Source organism: Phoenix dactylifera, chromosome 2 (assembly GCF_051530095.1).
Source record: "Phoenix dactylifera cultivar Ajwa chromosome 2, Ajwa_hap1_PhDact_Kaust_v1.1, whole genome shotgun sequence".
NCBI lineage: Eukaryota > Viridiplantae > Streptophyta > Magnoliopsida > Arecales > Arecaceae > Phoenix > Phoenix dactylifera.
This window is the reverse complement of record NC_143191.1, coordinates 11990757-12007242: the sequence shown is the minus strand read 5'-3', so window position 1 is coordinate 12007242 and position 16486 is coordinate 11990757. Positions and strand designations below refer to the sequence as shown.

The following is a 16486-nucleotide window of genomic DNA, read 5'->3' as shown; positions in this document are numbered from 1 at the left end:
CCACAAAAATGATAACATCACCGCTTTGTTTCATCTATGTAAATGGAGAGCATCAGCGACCCTACCTGTCATAAAAACCCATCAAACAACACATCTCATCTGCTTATTGTGGCAGAAAACACCATGCCACAAAGCTTTTTTCCAAAATACTAAATTATAGGTTCAAACATAAACCATACAAGACACTACACTTACCTGAAACACTAGGACACATTATACGGCTCTTGTGGCATACATCAAGCCACAAAGCCTTTTATTTTACCTACAGACTGAAGATCATAGTTCAGGCACAACACAAAGACCAAATTAAAATTCACAATACTAAGTAGATGGATGTGCAATAATGACTTGGCTTGTATGCTGCTTCTAAGCCAAACAGAGCAAACACCACCAGAATCACAAATTATAATCTCGAAAGCCCAACCTGGTATCTCTCCCAGCCTTCTCCTCCTCCATACTGACCATCCCAGCAATGTAGGACACACCTTGGTGAAACTGCCTTCAGCTTGGAAGCAGAGAAGGTCTGATACATCAACAGCCCACCACCAGCAAGCTCCTGCTCCACCAGATCCTTGCAAGTGTAGCCATTGACATCAACCATCTTTCCCCAAGTGCCAGCTTGCCCACGTCCACCAAAGATGGTGACTGCCACAGAAAACTCAGAGGGATCAAAGCAATGAAGAACCCTCTTGATCAAGTCCCCATAGACCACTCTGTCAGGGTTAAACCCCATGGCTTCGTAGCTAGCATAGCTAAACCCATTCTCAGGTGTCACATGAATTGTTGAAAGTGCAAGGCCATTAATCCCATTCATTGAGTAGCCACAAGGGTCAAATTCAAAGTCACATATCTCCATCTCAGGGATAATCTCAGAAATGCCAGAGAGCTTAGTCATCTCATTTGCTGTTGAAGAGTGACCATCCACCAAATTCTTGTAGAAGATGGAAGCCTTCTTGCTGTTTAAGCCAGTCATGCACATCTCAAGAGTAACCATTGGCAGCTCAGGCTTTCCAGCAGCATAATAGATGTGCCAATTCCCATTGGATGATGCCGGATCACCTATCACATAAGCATTCCCACCAGATGCAAGGCCACCAAAGAATTGATTAAGTATTGCAACCTCCTCTGAGAAACTACGATGGGGAGCAGGCTGAGCACTTGGAGAGATAAAAGTCCCTCTTGAGTACTTTGCAGACAAAACAGTGAGAGAGAGCTCCTCAGCAAGTTCAAGAATTCTTGGAATTGATAGAAGGAGCTTTGTAGTCCCACAGGTTTTGAGGATTATCTTGTATGGGTACACAAACAGGCTCGATTCAGAGAGGACATAGGAATCGAAATCCTTGTTCGAGAGCTGCGCAACAATGGTGCACTGTGCTGGTTCCAAAATGGAGTCAATCTGGGCACGAGTAAGGGCACGCAGACCCTGCCCAAGTGGATCCACAAAAAGAGGTGCTTCAGAGAAGGTGATCTCAAGACGCTTCTCATAGCCCTCAAACCCGATTGGTGAGGCTAGAGGAGAACCCATGTCATACACTGGTAAGACTGCCATCAGTCTGAGAAAGGGAACAAAAGCCAAGGAAGGAGAACACAGAACAAGATAAGGGGAGGGATTGAGAGGCTGATTTGGTTGTTAGAAAGCAGCTTGCCAAAGAGAATGGCTTATAAGCAGAATTCCAAACAATGTTGAAGGTAATCCTAATCCTACTCTACAGAAGAACGCATCTGAAGGGTTATCAAGATGGCTTCCTCGTGCACTGTAACAGATAAAAAGAGAATATAATATCAGTTAGCCTTAACATGTAATCAAGAAAACAAAGAGAGATACAAAAGCCTTTTTTTCCCATTTTCTTACATTGGAGTAAGCAGCAGAATGGAACTTCTTTATTCCACCCTTTGGTCGAACTTCCTCAATGCTATAGCCAAGGGGAACTTCATACTGTAAGGAACTACTGCTGGACTTCTTCTTGCCACCTTTTGACTCCATTAAAGCATTCACACTTCCTGAAGAAAAAAGAATTAAAAAAAAAAGATTAATGCATTGTTCTTTCTTTTTTTTTCTATTTTCTGCATCAGGAACAGCTTGAGTCCTGAGTCCTGCATATTAAGATTTAATATAAACAGCTATATGCTTATTGGAAAAACATGAGTGCCTCCGGTAACATTAGAATTTCATCAGCCTCAAATATAGCATGATAATTTATTTATTTTTTTGAAAATGAAAAAAAGTAAAAAAATAGATAATGTCATCAAACTCAAAAAAATTAAACCATGAAACCACATGAAAAGCGGATGAATCGACAACTTACATAAATAGAGAGGATAGAAAGCAGAGAAAGGGGAAAGGCAATAGCATCAATGAAACTGTTGTGCTTTTTTGTGGATGGGGGGTTTAAACAAATTCTCTGCCATTAATAAGTTAAAAGAACAATGGTTCCCAATCTAATTCTTCTCAAATTACAAAATGAAAGAGCCATAAGTTCGGTCCTTTGCCTTTCGTGTAGAGCAAGGCCGAGAATTTTACAAATTACAGCCATGAAAAAAAACATTATTGGAGATTATTAAGGAAAGAACAATGCATCCGCCCCTGGTAGCAAGCACATGTCTTCAATTTCATGAAAAGATGCCTGTTATTTATTTATTTATCTCTCCGATTATCTACATAGGCTAGAATGTGGACGAACATGGATGGCTGGCTTGCTGGATGAATGAACATTCAATTGTTCCTCTTCATATATTTTTCAGACTCAATTAACGAATAAAACACTGGTATGTTTTTAGTTAGGTTTTCCCTTTTTTGCTTTGTTCACCTTATCCTAGATTTCGATTATAACTATGATCTTAAAACCCACAAGTATTTTCCTGATCATATAATTCAAACATAAAATAAAGAGAAAAAGAATAAATTTATTTAAAAAGAAGAAAGATACCAACTTACCAACTTCACGATCTTATACTAACACAGCACAAAATAACAAGTTATAATCTGAGTATATGATATGAAAAAAGAACAAAATGGGTGTTAATTAAGTAGTGCAATGCTGCTGGATAAGAAAAATACGAAAAAAAATAACAATTACATTTATCTTGGACTTTTTTATACATAATTTTTGGTGATTTAATTCTGCTCCAATGCAAAAACCTTTTATGTGAAGAAGCAAGCACAATGCCAACCTTCTTAAATATTGAAGTTATAGAAGAAACAGTTTTAATTGATTGGTTTTCATGAGAACACACAGGTCGCAATGAGAATAAAATAATCACAACAAAGTTTTCAGTTAAGATCTATCATACGCAATCTAAATACCCAAAAAAAAAACAGAAATAGGAAAATTGCAAATCTACAATCTTTTGCATTAAGAAAATAAGAAAAAGCATTTACGCGAACATCGTGTATAGACTAGATTCTTCTCCTTTCCATGTAAATAAATATAAGATTTGATTGATAGAATACCCATGATGTTTTACTTAAAAGATTGATAATTATTTTTCTTCGTTCATCTTACACAAAACTTAGATTATGCATCCATTATTTTATCTATAAAACCTCTGCACCAAAAATTAGAGCAAGGAGAATATAACATTCTTGAACTAATTTTAAATTCCAAAATCGTTGTACTGAAACAACTAAAAAGGGAAAGGAGAAACCAACAATGAAAAGGAATCTGAGATCATAATATCTAACAGATTCCATCATACAAAAAAGGGCGGAAAAATAGTAAAACGAGAGATTAAGGAGAAGAGATGGATTGAGAGGAGAACTCACGCGACAGAGGAAAAAGGCTGTCTCGCTAAGGCGGCGAAGAAACTCTCCAAGAGACCGAACCTTCTTCTCTTCTGCGATCAGAATTGGGAAACCCTAACCCTAGAGCTGGATGGATGGAGGCGAGCGCGATGGGGAACGGATACGGAGAGGAAAAGGCGGCGGAGGCGGCTTTAAATAGGAGAAGGTTGGGGAATCCAAGCGGTGGCGTCGGGTCTCTGGCGCCGCACGTCACTCGCCACGCTTTCTTGGCGATATCCGGCGGCGGTAGGTCCGCTTTGGCCAAATTTGGGACCCCTTGCCTCGTGACCCCTAACCCAACCAAACCCACAACCAAGGGGAACGAACCAATTCCCACCTCTAAGCCCTCAATTAGCTCGGTACCTGAATCTAATCTTGGTTATGGACACAAGGATATAGCCTTGGAATGGGTTTCCTTCTTGATGCGACCTTCTTCTAATCTCCCAGGGAAAAAAAAAATTGTTGCAGAAATATTCTTCTAAAAATTTAAATTTGCATAAATACCCTATTAAATTATATTTATTTCTATAAATATAAAATTTAAGAAAATATTTACATAAATTTAAATTTTGAGAAGAATATTTATGAAAAAAATCCCATAGAAAAATTGAAGTCTACCCCTAGATAACAGCCTATTTATGTGCAATTCCTGATGATTGGAAGATTTTCTTTTTTTATATATATCCCCTGATTTCAATAACTATTTACATTTATTTTCTAATCTTATGCATTAGCAAGCAAAAAACAAATGTAGTTTTATATAAAAAGGGTTTATCGCATGAATACCCTTCTAAAAAATCAAATTTGTATGAATACCCTCTTAAAATTTATATTTATTTATGTACCCTCATAAAATACTATTTTTGCATAAATGTCCCTAATATAATGGTTCTTCTAATACTGTTAATAAAAGTCATATATATTTTAATTAAAAATAAAATAAAATTTTGAAATTACTTTTTTGTCTTCCATTGCGATCGCCTTATAAATATTGCTTTTTGCACATCTACCCATTAAAAATATTTTAGTCATTTTAATTTGAAACTATTAATTTTTTAAAAGCATTAGATAGTGTAGATACATATGTAAAACAAAAAAAAAGGGTAAAATAGCAAAACAATTGTTTTACGAGGGTATACATATAAATATTAATTTTATGAGGGTATTCATGTAAAATTCAATATTTAAGAAGATATTCATACCAAAAAAAAAACTCATATAAAAATAGATGTGACTAAGAGATCTATCTGTGTACAAGAAACTGGGTATATAAAATACTGATTATGTAAGGATTAGAAGTACAATGATAGTGAAACAAAGTAAGTGGCTTTTACGTTCTTATTTTCCAAGTCAATGAATTGTGATTGAAGCCCAAGTTGGTACATCTCCACGAATTTGTGCTCAGATGATTATAATATTGATACGTCTCTCTTCCTCTCAAAGAGATGGAGCTTTCTAATTGAAGAAGTCTACCTACCATCATCAAAATGATATATGGTTAGGGTGGTAGATATTTTTAGAGCTTAGCTAACAAATTATGGATCAATTTACATGGTGTAGAAGTAATGAATAACTAATATGTGGCTACTCTACTTTATGGGTTTAGTTGAGGCTATCCACCAAGCACTAGGATTTATTTGAGTGGGATTTAGATATATTGCTCAACAGCATAGGATGTGATCTGGAATTTATTAAAAAAATTATATTGTATGACTGTCATGAATCTTGCAGTCCATTGTGAAATGCAACATGGTTTAGAAATATGTCACTTACGTCAACATGCCTTGACTTGAGAAAAATATGAACCCTAAAGTGACATAATTGTATTATATATAAAAATGAGAGTTTCCAATGAAGAAAATATGCTCTTTTACTCCATCTATCAATTTTTATTTCGATAATATCCTTTTTATATGTCATAAAATAGTTAAATTACCACATATTCCTTTCCCTATAATCTTTTCCATGAAACGTCTATTTTGTATTAGATTCTCTCTCTTTCTCTAATTCGACTCCTGAATAGATTTGACTTTATGTTCTACATTAAACTCTATCTTTCACTCTCTTTCTAGTTTTCTCAAATGGGCAGTGCACATACTCAATTTTTAGTTGCTTAAAAAAAGTCACAGAAGCAATTTATTTAATTAGATATTAATACAGCCACACAAGCCGTAGAGCTACCTAAGTGCAAGAGTCCAATGTTAGTTAAATCTTACTACTTTACAAAAGAAAGCAATAGCAATGACACTACAAGACATTATCCAACCCTTTCACCTCGATGTCATCTTTACATGCTGCCATTCCACCATCAACATCAGCAGAAGCATGCTCTCGTTCTCCATGGAGCAATAATTTTCCACTCTCTTTTGTTGCTATCCACATGTAATGACTTGTGGTGATCTCAAACATGTCGACATGCATCCTTTCTAGACTTCTTTTGCACCTTCAACTTTCTCGTCTTTCCCCTTGTTTTCTAACTTTTCCGTTCCCCTATTGCATGGAGACCAGGATTGCTTTTGATGAGGTCGAGCTCCGGCCCGCGCGTCCAGCGCTACGGTTTTGTCCTGCAAAAGGCGCCTCTGAAGAGAAAGGAGTTGTCCCCCCATTTAAGGAGCAGACCTCTCCGCTATCTAGTCGATGTGAGACTAAGTTTGGACCCTTTATTCCCACAACAGCTTTCATGCAAGCTACTATATATCTTGCACCACGTGTGCTCTTTTATTATTATTATTATTATTATTATTATTATTATTATTATTTTCTACCAAATCCAGTGGTTCTTGCTGGTTCTAATTATTCATCTATATTGCATGATGCTCGATCAACTGCCACTTCTCTAGATGTCACCATATCAATGAAAAATATTGAGACATTGTATGGATCATGCAAGCCACAGTGAGCCTTTAAATATGATTCTGTTGAGCTCCTAGCTCTAGGACAATTTCAACATTTGTATGGAATTATTTTAAGAACTTTAAATGCATAAATTGATGGGGACATCAGAGCTGATCATCCGCCCGTCTAGTCCACCATTTTCATTAGCATTTTATTTTATTTCTAGGCTTGTTTGTATTTTATTTTGTAGGGCTTTATTTGTGTTATTTTAGGGCTTTATTGAAAATTATTTTTTTGTAAGGGGTTTATATTAATTATTCTTGTTTGCGCTCTATATATAGGAGACTTTTATCATGATTAGGGTTTCAATGAAGTGATTAAAAATTTCTCTCCCACGTTCTTTCTCCTCTCTCTCTTTCCCCTCCTCCTCCCTTCTTCTCCCTCTTCTCTTCCTCTCTTCCTCTCTTCTTTTCCTCCTCTTTTTCCTCCCTCTTCCTCTGATTTTCTTGTTCTGTCGCCACAGCAGCCTCTCCCGTGATCGGTGCTGCATCATAAATATTACAATTTTACTAAGGAGGTGGATATAGAAGGAAAGAAACGCCAAGCAAATTTTAAGAAACTAAGATCCATGTGAAAGGCTAATCTAATAGTCCTCAAAATTTTGATGTTTTGAAAGTGTATCCTGTTTGAAGTTGCGTGAGGAGGAAGGGAATGGAGAAAAAGGAAATAAAATGGTCGAGATTACGGTAATCTCATGAGCTTTGAGATATTGTTGGATTAAGGGCTCCATCTATATTTATTTCACCATCCACATCTTCAGTCTCGCAATTGATATGGAGGCATTTGAAATAGTTGGACATGCTCCGGGATCTTTAGGGATGAACAAAAGAAACCATGAGGTGCCTTAAAATTGGAAGATTTTTATTTTAAAGGATAACTACTCATTGTGTATGCCTTGTGCGATCATGCAGTACATTCTATGGAATCATGGAGACCGTTTGGTGATTAAGTGATAACAGTGTTTTTAATAACGGACCCTCCTTTTCAATCCCCAACTGAAGAGGATCCCAACTCTATCTCCATACAAAAACAGCGGAAGGAGTTGAGACGAGAAATTAAAGGATATAATATAGAAAAGCATGCTATTAGAAAAAGATCAAATGTACCAACTTAGGATCCAAAACAAACAAATATAAAAATAATAACAAGGAAGAGATGATAGTAGAAAAATTTAGAAAATAAATAAAATAATTTTATTTAAAAAGAAATTATAAACCAAAAGCCATATTGGATTTTTGCTTGCAAAAAAAAAAAAAGGGGGACAAAAACCTCTCTTTGGCTCTCGCTAGACGTGGCATCTCAGCTAAAGGTGCCTCTCTCTCTCTCACGCGTCACCCACAAGGATGCCTCACGCCCATGAAAGAAAAGAGGCAATAAAGGGATCTCTTAAAAAGAACATCACGAGAGGGCGGCGTACATCAGGGCTTACAGTAGCTAGAACGGAGTTGCGACTGCCTGGAAGGGTTTATTCTATGCCAGATAGGTGCTTGGTGTCGAGCTGGTGTACCTCGAGAGGGATTCAGCAGTGGTGATCGACTGGATCCGGAGGACGAACAAGTATGGTGATGGTCATCCCCTTATCCGGAAGACTCACAGGATGGCTCAGTTGATGGGCGGCTTTCAAGCAGATCATGTGTTTAAGAAGGCGAACAGGGCCGCAAATTGGGTCGCTTCCTTTGTTGCCTGGCACTCCAGAGATTTTTTGTGGACGTCTGCATCAAATGCTCCTTCTCCTTTGTTGTCATTACTTTCCCATAATTTGGCTGGTTATACTCATGTTAGACTTATATGAATGAGTAGCCATTTTTACCATAAAAAAAAAAAAAAGAACATCACGTGAGGTCAAACAGGTGTTTGGTTCGTACCTAAATTTGAAAGCCCACTAGGAAGCCAACATCCACTTTTAAAAAAAAAATCTTGTATAATAAGCCTAAGGCTCAATCTACTTATTTTAGGCTAACACCTAAAAAAAAAAAACTAATTAACCATTGGAGTTTACGATGACTCTAACACTCTCTTTTGTCATGCTCCGAATGCAGTATCCGAGTTTGGCACGTGACACGACTGCACACTCAAAGTCCTAGAGTATATTAAGCTTGAAATTTAATACAATCTCGATACCCGTAATCAATAATAATCTCAAATCATAACAAACAATAAAACTAATCCAATTATAGAATTTAATCATCCAACCAGTATCAGTGATACTGTATATATTTATCCATTCTATATGTGATCTCAATTATAGCTAAGTACTACACAACCTACAACTCTGCAAAAGAAAAAGAGGAAGAGGCTTGTGAGCTTTATAGCCCAGTAAAAATTCCAAACTGCTACACCATAAGTAATAAAAAATAACTAATTCATACTGGATAAACGAATATCGTATCAATAGTCTGAGAACTCAAAAACAATATGCACTTAAGTTCTCATTATCATCATTTTAAAGAAGAATTTGACCTAGAGTTGGATTCCATTCAGCAAAATTGGGAGGAAGAAGACTTCCGCCGGGAGTCCTCTTCTCTCCATGCACGTGCACGGCATGTGTCAACTTTTTTTTCCGTTCTAGGCCAAAATTCAACTGGGCTGGTCAATGGACTAGGCACAATTCACTTAAAGGACTGAGTTTTATATTCTCTCCTCCTTAAAATAATTTTGTCCTCAAAATTAACCTATTTAAGACTCGGACTTTGAAAGTATTCAACCTTTATGTCTGCTTCAAGCTCTCAAATAGTCTTCCTATTGGAGTGCCTGCTCACAAGATTTTGGCATAAAGAATTATGATATATAAAATCATGGCATCTCAAAACTTGATCTTTTCATCTATAATACATAGTAGATTCTTTTAATCTCCTTCAAAAGAAGGCTAACCTCCCAACCTTGGATTTAAATACTACAATTCTTTGTTCAAAAAATTAATTGCTCTTGATTAATTCGATGCAGAGATTATAATCAGCTTAACAAAAATGGAAGAAAGGTTTAGCATCCAATGCTCTTCATAATCTATAATCCTCTTTCTTCTCTTAACTTCGCTTATGATTTAATAATTAGACTTTTATCCTAAGAAAACCTCAATCCTCTTCAAATTGATAGATTAACTATGTTAGAGCTACGAGTGGAGATCTATTTCAAAACACTTCAGGTCCAAGCTTAACCAAGAAACCATCAATCCGTGAATGTTAAATTTAAGAAGCCCAAAATTTTCTCAAAAATTGTCAACAATAGAAGAACCCACTTATAAAAATTGCTTAACTACGTTTAGTAGCCAAAGAATCACGATATTCTTCTTTTCTAACTCAGGTCTTCTATCATAATACCTTTTGGATCAAAGTATTATTGTTTCTCACTAGTTTCAAATTAACTCAAACCACTACACTTCCGCTGCGCACTTTGATCTAACCAAGCAAATATTCTACGGCCACAAAATAATTTCTAACCAAAATATCTCTTTGCATTGGGACTAAGAAAATCCAAATTTCAAAATTTCAAGTGGAACTAGAGCATAACTTCTAGATCTCCTTATCCTCACTTTATGTAGAGTATACTTACCATAACTAACCCTCACCATTAGTCAATTTTAAGGTCACTGCATGATCTCCACAACCTTTTAGAATCTAAAATATTTGATTTAATTTAACATGGAACCTTGGATTTTCTTAGCAATTTGATTAGACAATCTAAATTGATCTTCCTTACAAAAAGATTTACTCCAAATTCAGTGGGTTAGGAATCTCTGAGTCAATATCACTATGAGTAGAATTAACTCTCTTAACCTCCAAATCTTTCTTCACCAAGATTCTTAATATCTTTCAGCAATGCTATATGTGATAACTCATATAAGCATCTATACTCAATATAACATTTTACTAGTGGCTTCATCAACAATCACAAATATCCCTATTTAAATCATAAACCTAGACTTGAGTTTAAAATAACACATCCAATAGTCTCCAACAATTATAAGAAAAATCTAGTAACCTGATTCAAACATGAAAATTCAAGTTACTAGAATTCTCCACCAATTTGCATACTCTATGACCTTAAGAATTTAATCCACCAAAACAAATTAACCTATTTGCAATGTCCAAATATGGCGATTCCAAATATAATCCACATACGGATTTTAACTCGAAGAATATTCTGCTCTAATATTATGAAAAATCTTTCTTAGCTCATTCCAATACTATAAAAGATCCGTGTACAAATTTCATCCTAATAATTAGCAACAAAATTAAAAGTGCTATCACATCTACACCCATATCAAGTTGGAACTTTCAAGTCATTTAAACAATATATGAATAAATAAACATGGAATGTTATAACCGGTATGGCATGGTTAACCTTCCTATACTTATCTTAGGTCAAACCTCTCTTATCATGATTAGAGACAAATTATCAGGTCCTTTTGTACTCATCATATATCAAACTAATACATACATTTTATCATAATGCCTAGTAATCTTACACCTAAGCACTGAATTTATTTCGCCTACTTTTGTCATGTCTTTAGTGATCATAACCTTAAGATCTGATACATTTCTGTCATATCCCTAGTGATCTTAATCCTATGCTCTGATACATTTCTGTCACAGTCTCTAGTGGTCTTAAACCTTAAGCTTTGATGCTACTTATTCCATAGTCCCTAGTGGTCTTAAATCTTAAGCTTCGATATTAATTCTATCACTCTCCGAACCCAACACATAGGTCCTGCACCTGACACGACCACACACTTCCTAGGGTAGAACCCTAGAGAATATGCTAGGCCTGAAAATTTAATACAACCTCAATATCCATAATCAACAATGATCTCAATTTATAACGAACAATAAAACTAATTCAATTACAGAATTTAATCATTCAACCAGTATCACTGATACTCTATCTATTCATCCATTCCACCTGTGATATCAACCATAGCTAAGTTCTACGCAACTTACAACTCTAAAAAAAGAAAAAGAGAAAGGGACATGTGAGCTTTACAACCCAGTAAGAATTCTACACCGCTACACCATAAGTAACAAAAAAATAATCAATTAACAATACCAGATAAATGAATATCATATCAATACTCAGAAAACTCTTATCACCGTTTCAAAGAAACACATATATACATACACACACACACACATATATCATACATAACCAATTGTTCAACAACAATTTTTTATGTCATATTATTCGTTTCTCATTAGTTTGATTTCCAAGTTTCTTATCATTTTTTTTATCTTTGGACTAACCAAGATCATGACTCAGTTCAAGACTGATACCGTGTTACGTTATAGCTCGTGATGGCTATCCGATCCACGTTATAGCCCGTGGTGGCTATCCAACCCATGTTATAGCCCATGGTGGCTTCCTATGCATAAGCTCTTGGAGGCTTCCCATATATTAGCCCATAGGCGCTATGATGAGGTTAGTCCAAACCATATTTTACCCGTTTGATTTATATGTTACTCTAGTCAAATCAATTATCACATATACAATAAATTTTTTCAAATTAAAGTTATTTTTGTTCACATAATTATATTCTCAATATTTAATACATATAATAACTAAGGCTATGATCAAAGTGATTAACTTCTACTACTACTCCTATGATGACGTTGGCAAGAAAATTAAAGATAATGTAATTTAAAAAATAAGCTGAGTTGGGTTGAAAGGTCTTTCTCTCAACATTACAATCTAATATTTAGTAATGACCCTCATTAATTACTAGGACAAGTGCCACTGCTTAACTATTGATACTTGCACTCGTTCATTTGCGCCATATAGGCTACTATTGCCATGGCAATTATATTTTTTCCATTACTCCTATATTCTGATTAGTTGTACCACTCCTCCCATTTATTGGATAGTGGTATGAGTGGTGGTAAGATAGGCACAACTATTCTATTTCTTTTGTATTCTAGGTAATCCATTAAGGCCTCATCATAGACCGATGACTATCACTCCCTTAGGTCTACACTATATTTATTCAGTCTGCACCTCTTTTGGTTTATTAGCCTTTAGATCACAATTGATCTGAATAAGGTGTAAATAGTTACATATCATTTGTAGAGCTAGAAAAGAGTCCCCGAGTTCTTTAAAGGGTTTATCCAAGTGGACGAGTATTTTCCACGGGTGGATCATTAAAGCTATGAATGAGGTTGAACATCACACGTAGGAGGCTGTTGAGATGGCTAATGACAATTTGAAGTTCTTCCTTCACCGAGGTTAGAATATACACTAACACCCGGGTGTGCCATCACATTAAATGCTCAACACTGACAATTACTCCCAGGGTAGTGGTATGTGTTGCCTAGATATGCAGCCCAAGAGGGGGTGAATTGAGTTTTAAAAACTTTTTAACTAAATGGAGCGGATAAATAATAATTTTAATTTGAAAGATACAAGTGCTAAACCAATGAATGAATGAGGGCAGAATTTAAAAGGCAGAAGTATAAAGAGACAAGCACACACAAACACAGAGAATTTATAGTGGTTCGGTGTAACTCACACCTACATCCACTCTCCAAGATTCTTGAAAATTTCATTATAACCGCCTTGATTACAGTGTGGTTGTTTTTCGAGTTCACAACCCAACTCGTTGTTTTTTCGGAATCATAACGAACTCAGTCGGTTTTCACCGGATCATCAACCAAAACCTTTATCCGTTTGTTTTTTGGGATCACAAACAATCCAGTTGGTTTTCACCGGATCACTAACCAAAATCTTTATCGTTTGTTTTCCGGGATCACAAACAATCCAGTCGGTTTTCATCAGACATCAACCAAAATTTTTATCCGTTTATTTTTCGGGATCACAAACAACCCAGTTGGTTTTTACCGGATCACCAATCAAAACCTTTACCCTTCTTGAATTTTCTGATTCAACAACTTCCAATTTAGGTTTGGAAGAACCTTTATCAGTTTCAGAACAAATGAAACTGTTACAGCGGAGTTAAAACTAAGTAATAAATGCTATAACAAAGTAAACAAAGCTTCAAAATAAATGAAACAATAAATGTGGATGTGAAGCTTTGAAGATGGTTGTTGGCTGCAGCTAAATATCTTGATTGTACAGCAACAACTCTTATTGAATATCTCCAATGGATTTTCTCACAAAACGGTTTTTCTTTTTGAAAGCTTTCTTATGAGGATTTGATCTTTGAAAGCTTGAATTTTGATTTTTGAATTTTCTCTCTTATTCTTCACATCTCTTCCTTTGGCGCTCCTTTGAATTTATAGGCTTCATGCTGTTCGGGAAGCACCAACTAGCCGTTAGACCAAAAAACTAGCTGTTGAGACCCAAGAAAATTCCGTCGAAAGTAGTCTTTGGAACAGTCAGGATAACAGGGGTCATCCCTCCAAATTAAGTGGTCGTCCCATGTACTGAAGGGGATGACTCACTATGCACAAGGTCAGCTCATTGCTTTAGTTCATACAAATTTTCTGCACTGGCCTTAAAGGGTCGACTCTTCAATATAGGGGGTCGACTCATATAGATAATGGGTCGACTCTTTAAGCACAAGAGTCGGCTCATTCCTTTAGTTCATACAAAATTCCTGCGCTAGCCTCAAAGGGTTGACCCTTCAATATCGAGGGTCGAGTCATGTAGATAATGGGTCGACTCTTTAAGCACAAGGGTCAGCTCATCTAATTTATCTCAGGTAGTGATTCTTCTCTGTCTTTCTTGAACTGCATAGGGGTCGACTCTTTAAACATAAGAGTCGGCTCATCTAACTTGACTCAGGTGGCAATTCTTCTCTGTCTTTCTGGAACTACACAGGGATTGACTCATTTACTGCATGGGTCGACTCATTCAGATAACAGACAGAATTTTCATAAATCTTTGATTTTGTTTTTCTTAATTCTTTGGAGGTTGTAAGTGCTCTTTTCTTCTTGAAATTTAAACCTTCACTCTTAAGCCAATATCCTTAGAGTACACATTTAACTCAATTGTTTTGTGACCATCAAAATTTATCCTTTAGGGTTAACAGTGTGAACTAGATGCGTGAGCTTGCCAGCAGTCTCTTGACATGAAGGGCAATACTCCTTATTGTGTTTAATTTGGAGGTTAGTAAATTTGTAGTCGTACCAATGTGTCAACCATGGTATCCTAGATTTTATCCTTAATAAGAAGCATAGAGGTTTATTAGATTCCGATATAAGGGAAAGTCAGACTGTCGAACATAGAAACTAGGGGTGCAAATAGGTCGGGTTGGGTCGGGTCTTGAGTGACTCCGGCTCAACCCAGTTTGTTTGGGTCTTAATTTTGGACCCAGATCCAACTTGATTGAAGATCAGGTTGGGTCGGATCGGGTCTATGGCTATAATTTTTGACCCAACGGGTCATTTGGATCGGGTCGGGTCCATATATAATCCAGACCCAATCCAAAAAATTTGAATCTGGGTCGGGTCTAGTCCGGGTCGGGTTCGAGTTCAGATCAGGTTGGGTCCGAGTCCGAGTTGGGTCGGGACTTACTACCTTAATTTATGAATGAAGACAAGGCATGGAGTTAGCAGAGAAAGGTTTTCCTGTTGCTGGTACTACTACCACTGAAAAGGGAGTGGAAGAAGAAGGGGTTAGTGAGAGAGCTTCCGATTTTTTTTCGGCCTAGTGAGTGAGTGAGTGAGAGAGAGAGAGAGAGATGTCAGGGTGGGATGAGAGGGCGGTGTTCTACACCGACTAGGTGCAGTTTCTCCACGACGGAGATCCAGACCAAGGCTTCCTCACCCGCCCGCCCTCTGCAAGTTCAAAGAATTCATATGTGGCTTTAATGGTGACAAGGGCGACTTCCTCTATCGGTAACTAACCTAAGTAGTCCCCTTCCTTCTCCCCATCTTCTCTCTTTCCCTCTCCTTTGATCTCCATGTTTGTAATCGCAGGGAGAGCCTTATCCACAAACCCGACCACCTCACGGTAGCAATGGAGGACCTTGATGCCTTCGATGCCGTGATCTCTAAGAAGATCCGCAAGCCCCCCATCCTCCGCCCTCCTGGAATCAAAACAGCAATAACATCAGCCACTGCAGCTCCTTCCATTTTCACTACCCTGCAACCCAAAAAACCCAAAGAAAAAGCTAAGCAGTAGGAGCGGAAGAGAAGACGCATGTGGTGAGAACAGGGAATGCCACTCGATTTTGCATGGGAAGGGGGGAGAGGGGCCGCGTGTATCTATAGCCATCCCATCATTATTAAGGACGACATGACATTCCGCCACCTCACGATCGGCTGTTGCCTTGGAGAGTGGGGAGGTGTGATCTAGGGCCTAGGGCAAGTACTGCTATGCCACTCCCACACCTCCTTTTGCTGCTTTCCTTCCTTTTTAACAAAAAATATTTTTAGCTTGGTTTTTATCGGCTATTAGTACTAATCCCTGTAAACAACGGCGACACTGGGGTAAACCGATCTAGTGCCCCCCAATTTTGGCCAAAAACTCTGCAGATTGTGGGCCTGCAGGTTGCGGGCCTAAACGAATAATTCAGATTCGGGTTGGGTCGGATCGGGTCGTTGGGTAAACAATCCAAAATTGACCTCCAAAAAAAAGTGTTGGGTCAAGTTCGAAATGGGTCAAGATTCAGTAAATCTAGGCCCAACCTAAAAAATAGAACGAGTCCAATTTTAAGACCCGACTTGGCCCCGTGGGTCCTCCAATTCGGGTTGGATCTAAGCGAGTCGGGTCGGATTGGGTCACGAGTCAACTCGACCCATTTGCAGAAACTATCATAATAGAATAATATGTAATGTTAGGACTGAAAAATATTTTGATGTTTCTATAATATTTCTACTTCTTATGTGCAGTGTGATCACCACTTACTAATGAGATTGA

The 16486-nt window shown here is 37.2% G+C and overlaps 1 protein-coding gene across 1 annotated transcript; it reads right to left on the bottom strand.

Annotated features, from left to right (window-relative positions):
• Positions 1–100: 100 nt before the first annotated feature.
• On the bottom strand, positions 101–3957 carry LOC103709801 (S-adenosylmethionine decarboxylase proenzyme). Its single transcript, XM_088713670.1, has 3 exons — positions 3764–3957; positions 1853–2001; positions 101–1630 (listed from the first exon to the last, which is right to left on the bottom strand). The coding sequence occupies exons 2-3, from the start codon at positions 1982–1984 to the stop codon at positions 404–406; spliced, it is 1359 nt and encodes a 452-aa protein (XP_088569796.1). The 5' UTR covers positions 1985–2001; positions 3764–3957; the 3' UTR covers positions 101–403.
• Positions 3958–16486: the final 12529 nt, after the last annotated feature.

What these genes read in the sequence shown, in the direction of transcription:
- LOC103709801 (XM_088713670.1), bottom strand. Translation starts at nt 1,984, where the DNA reads ATGGAGTCAAAAGGTGGCAAGAAGAAGTCCAGCAGTAGTTCCTTACAG. An exon ending in ATTCTGCTGCTTACTCCAAT is followed by an intron (nt 1,631 to 1,852) that starts GTAAGAAAATGG and finishes GCTGCTTTCTAA; the next exon opens with CAACCAAATCAGCCTCTCAA.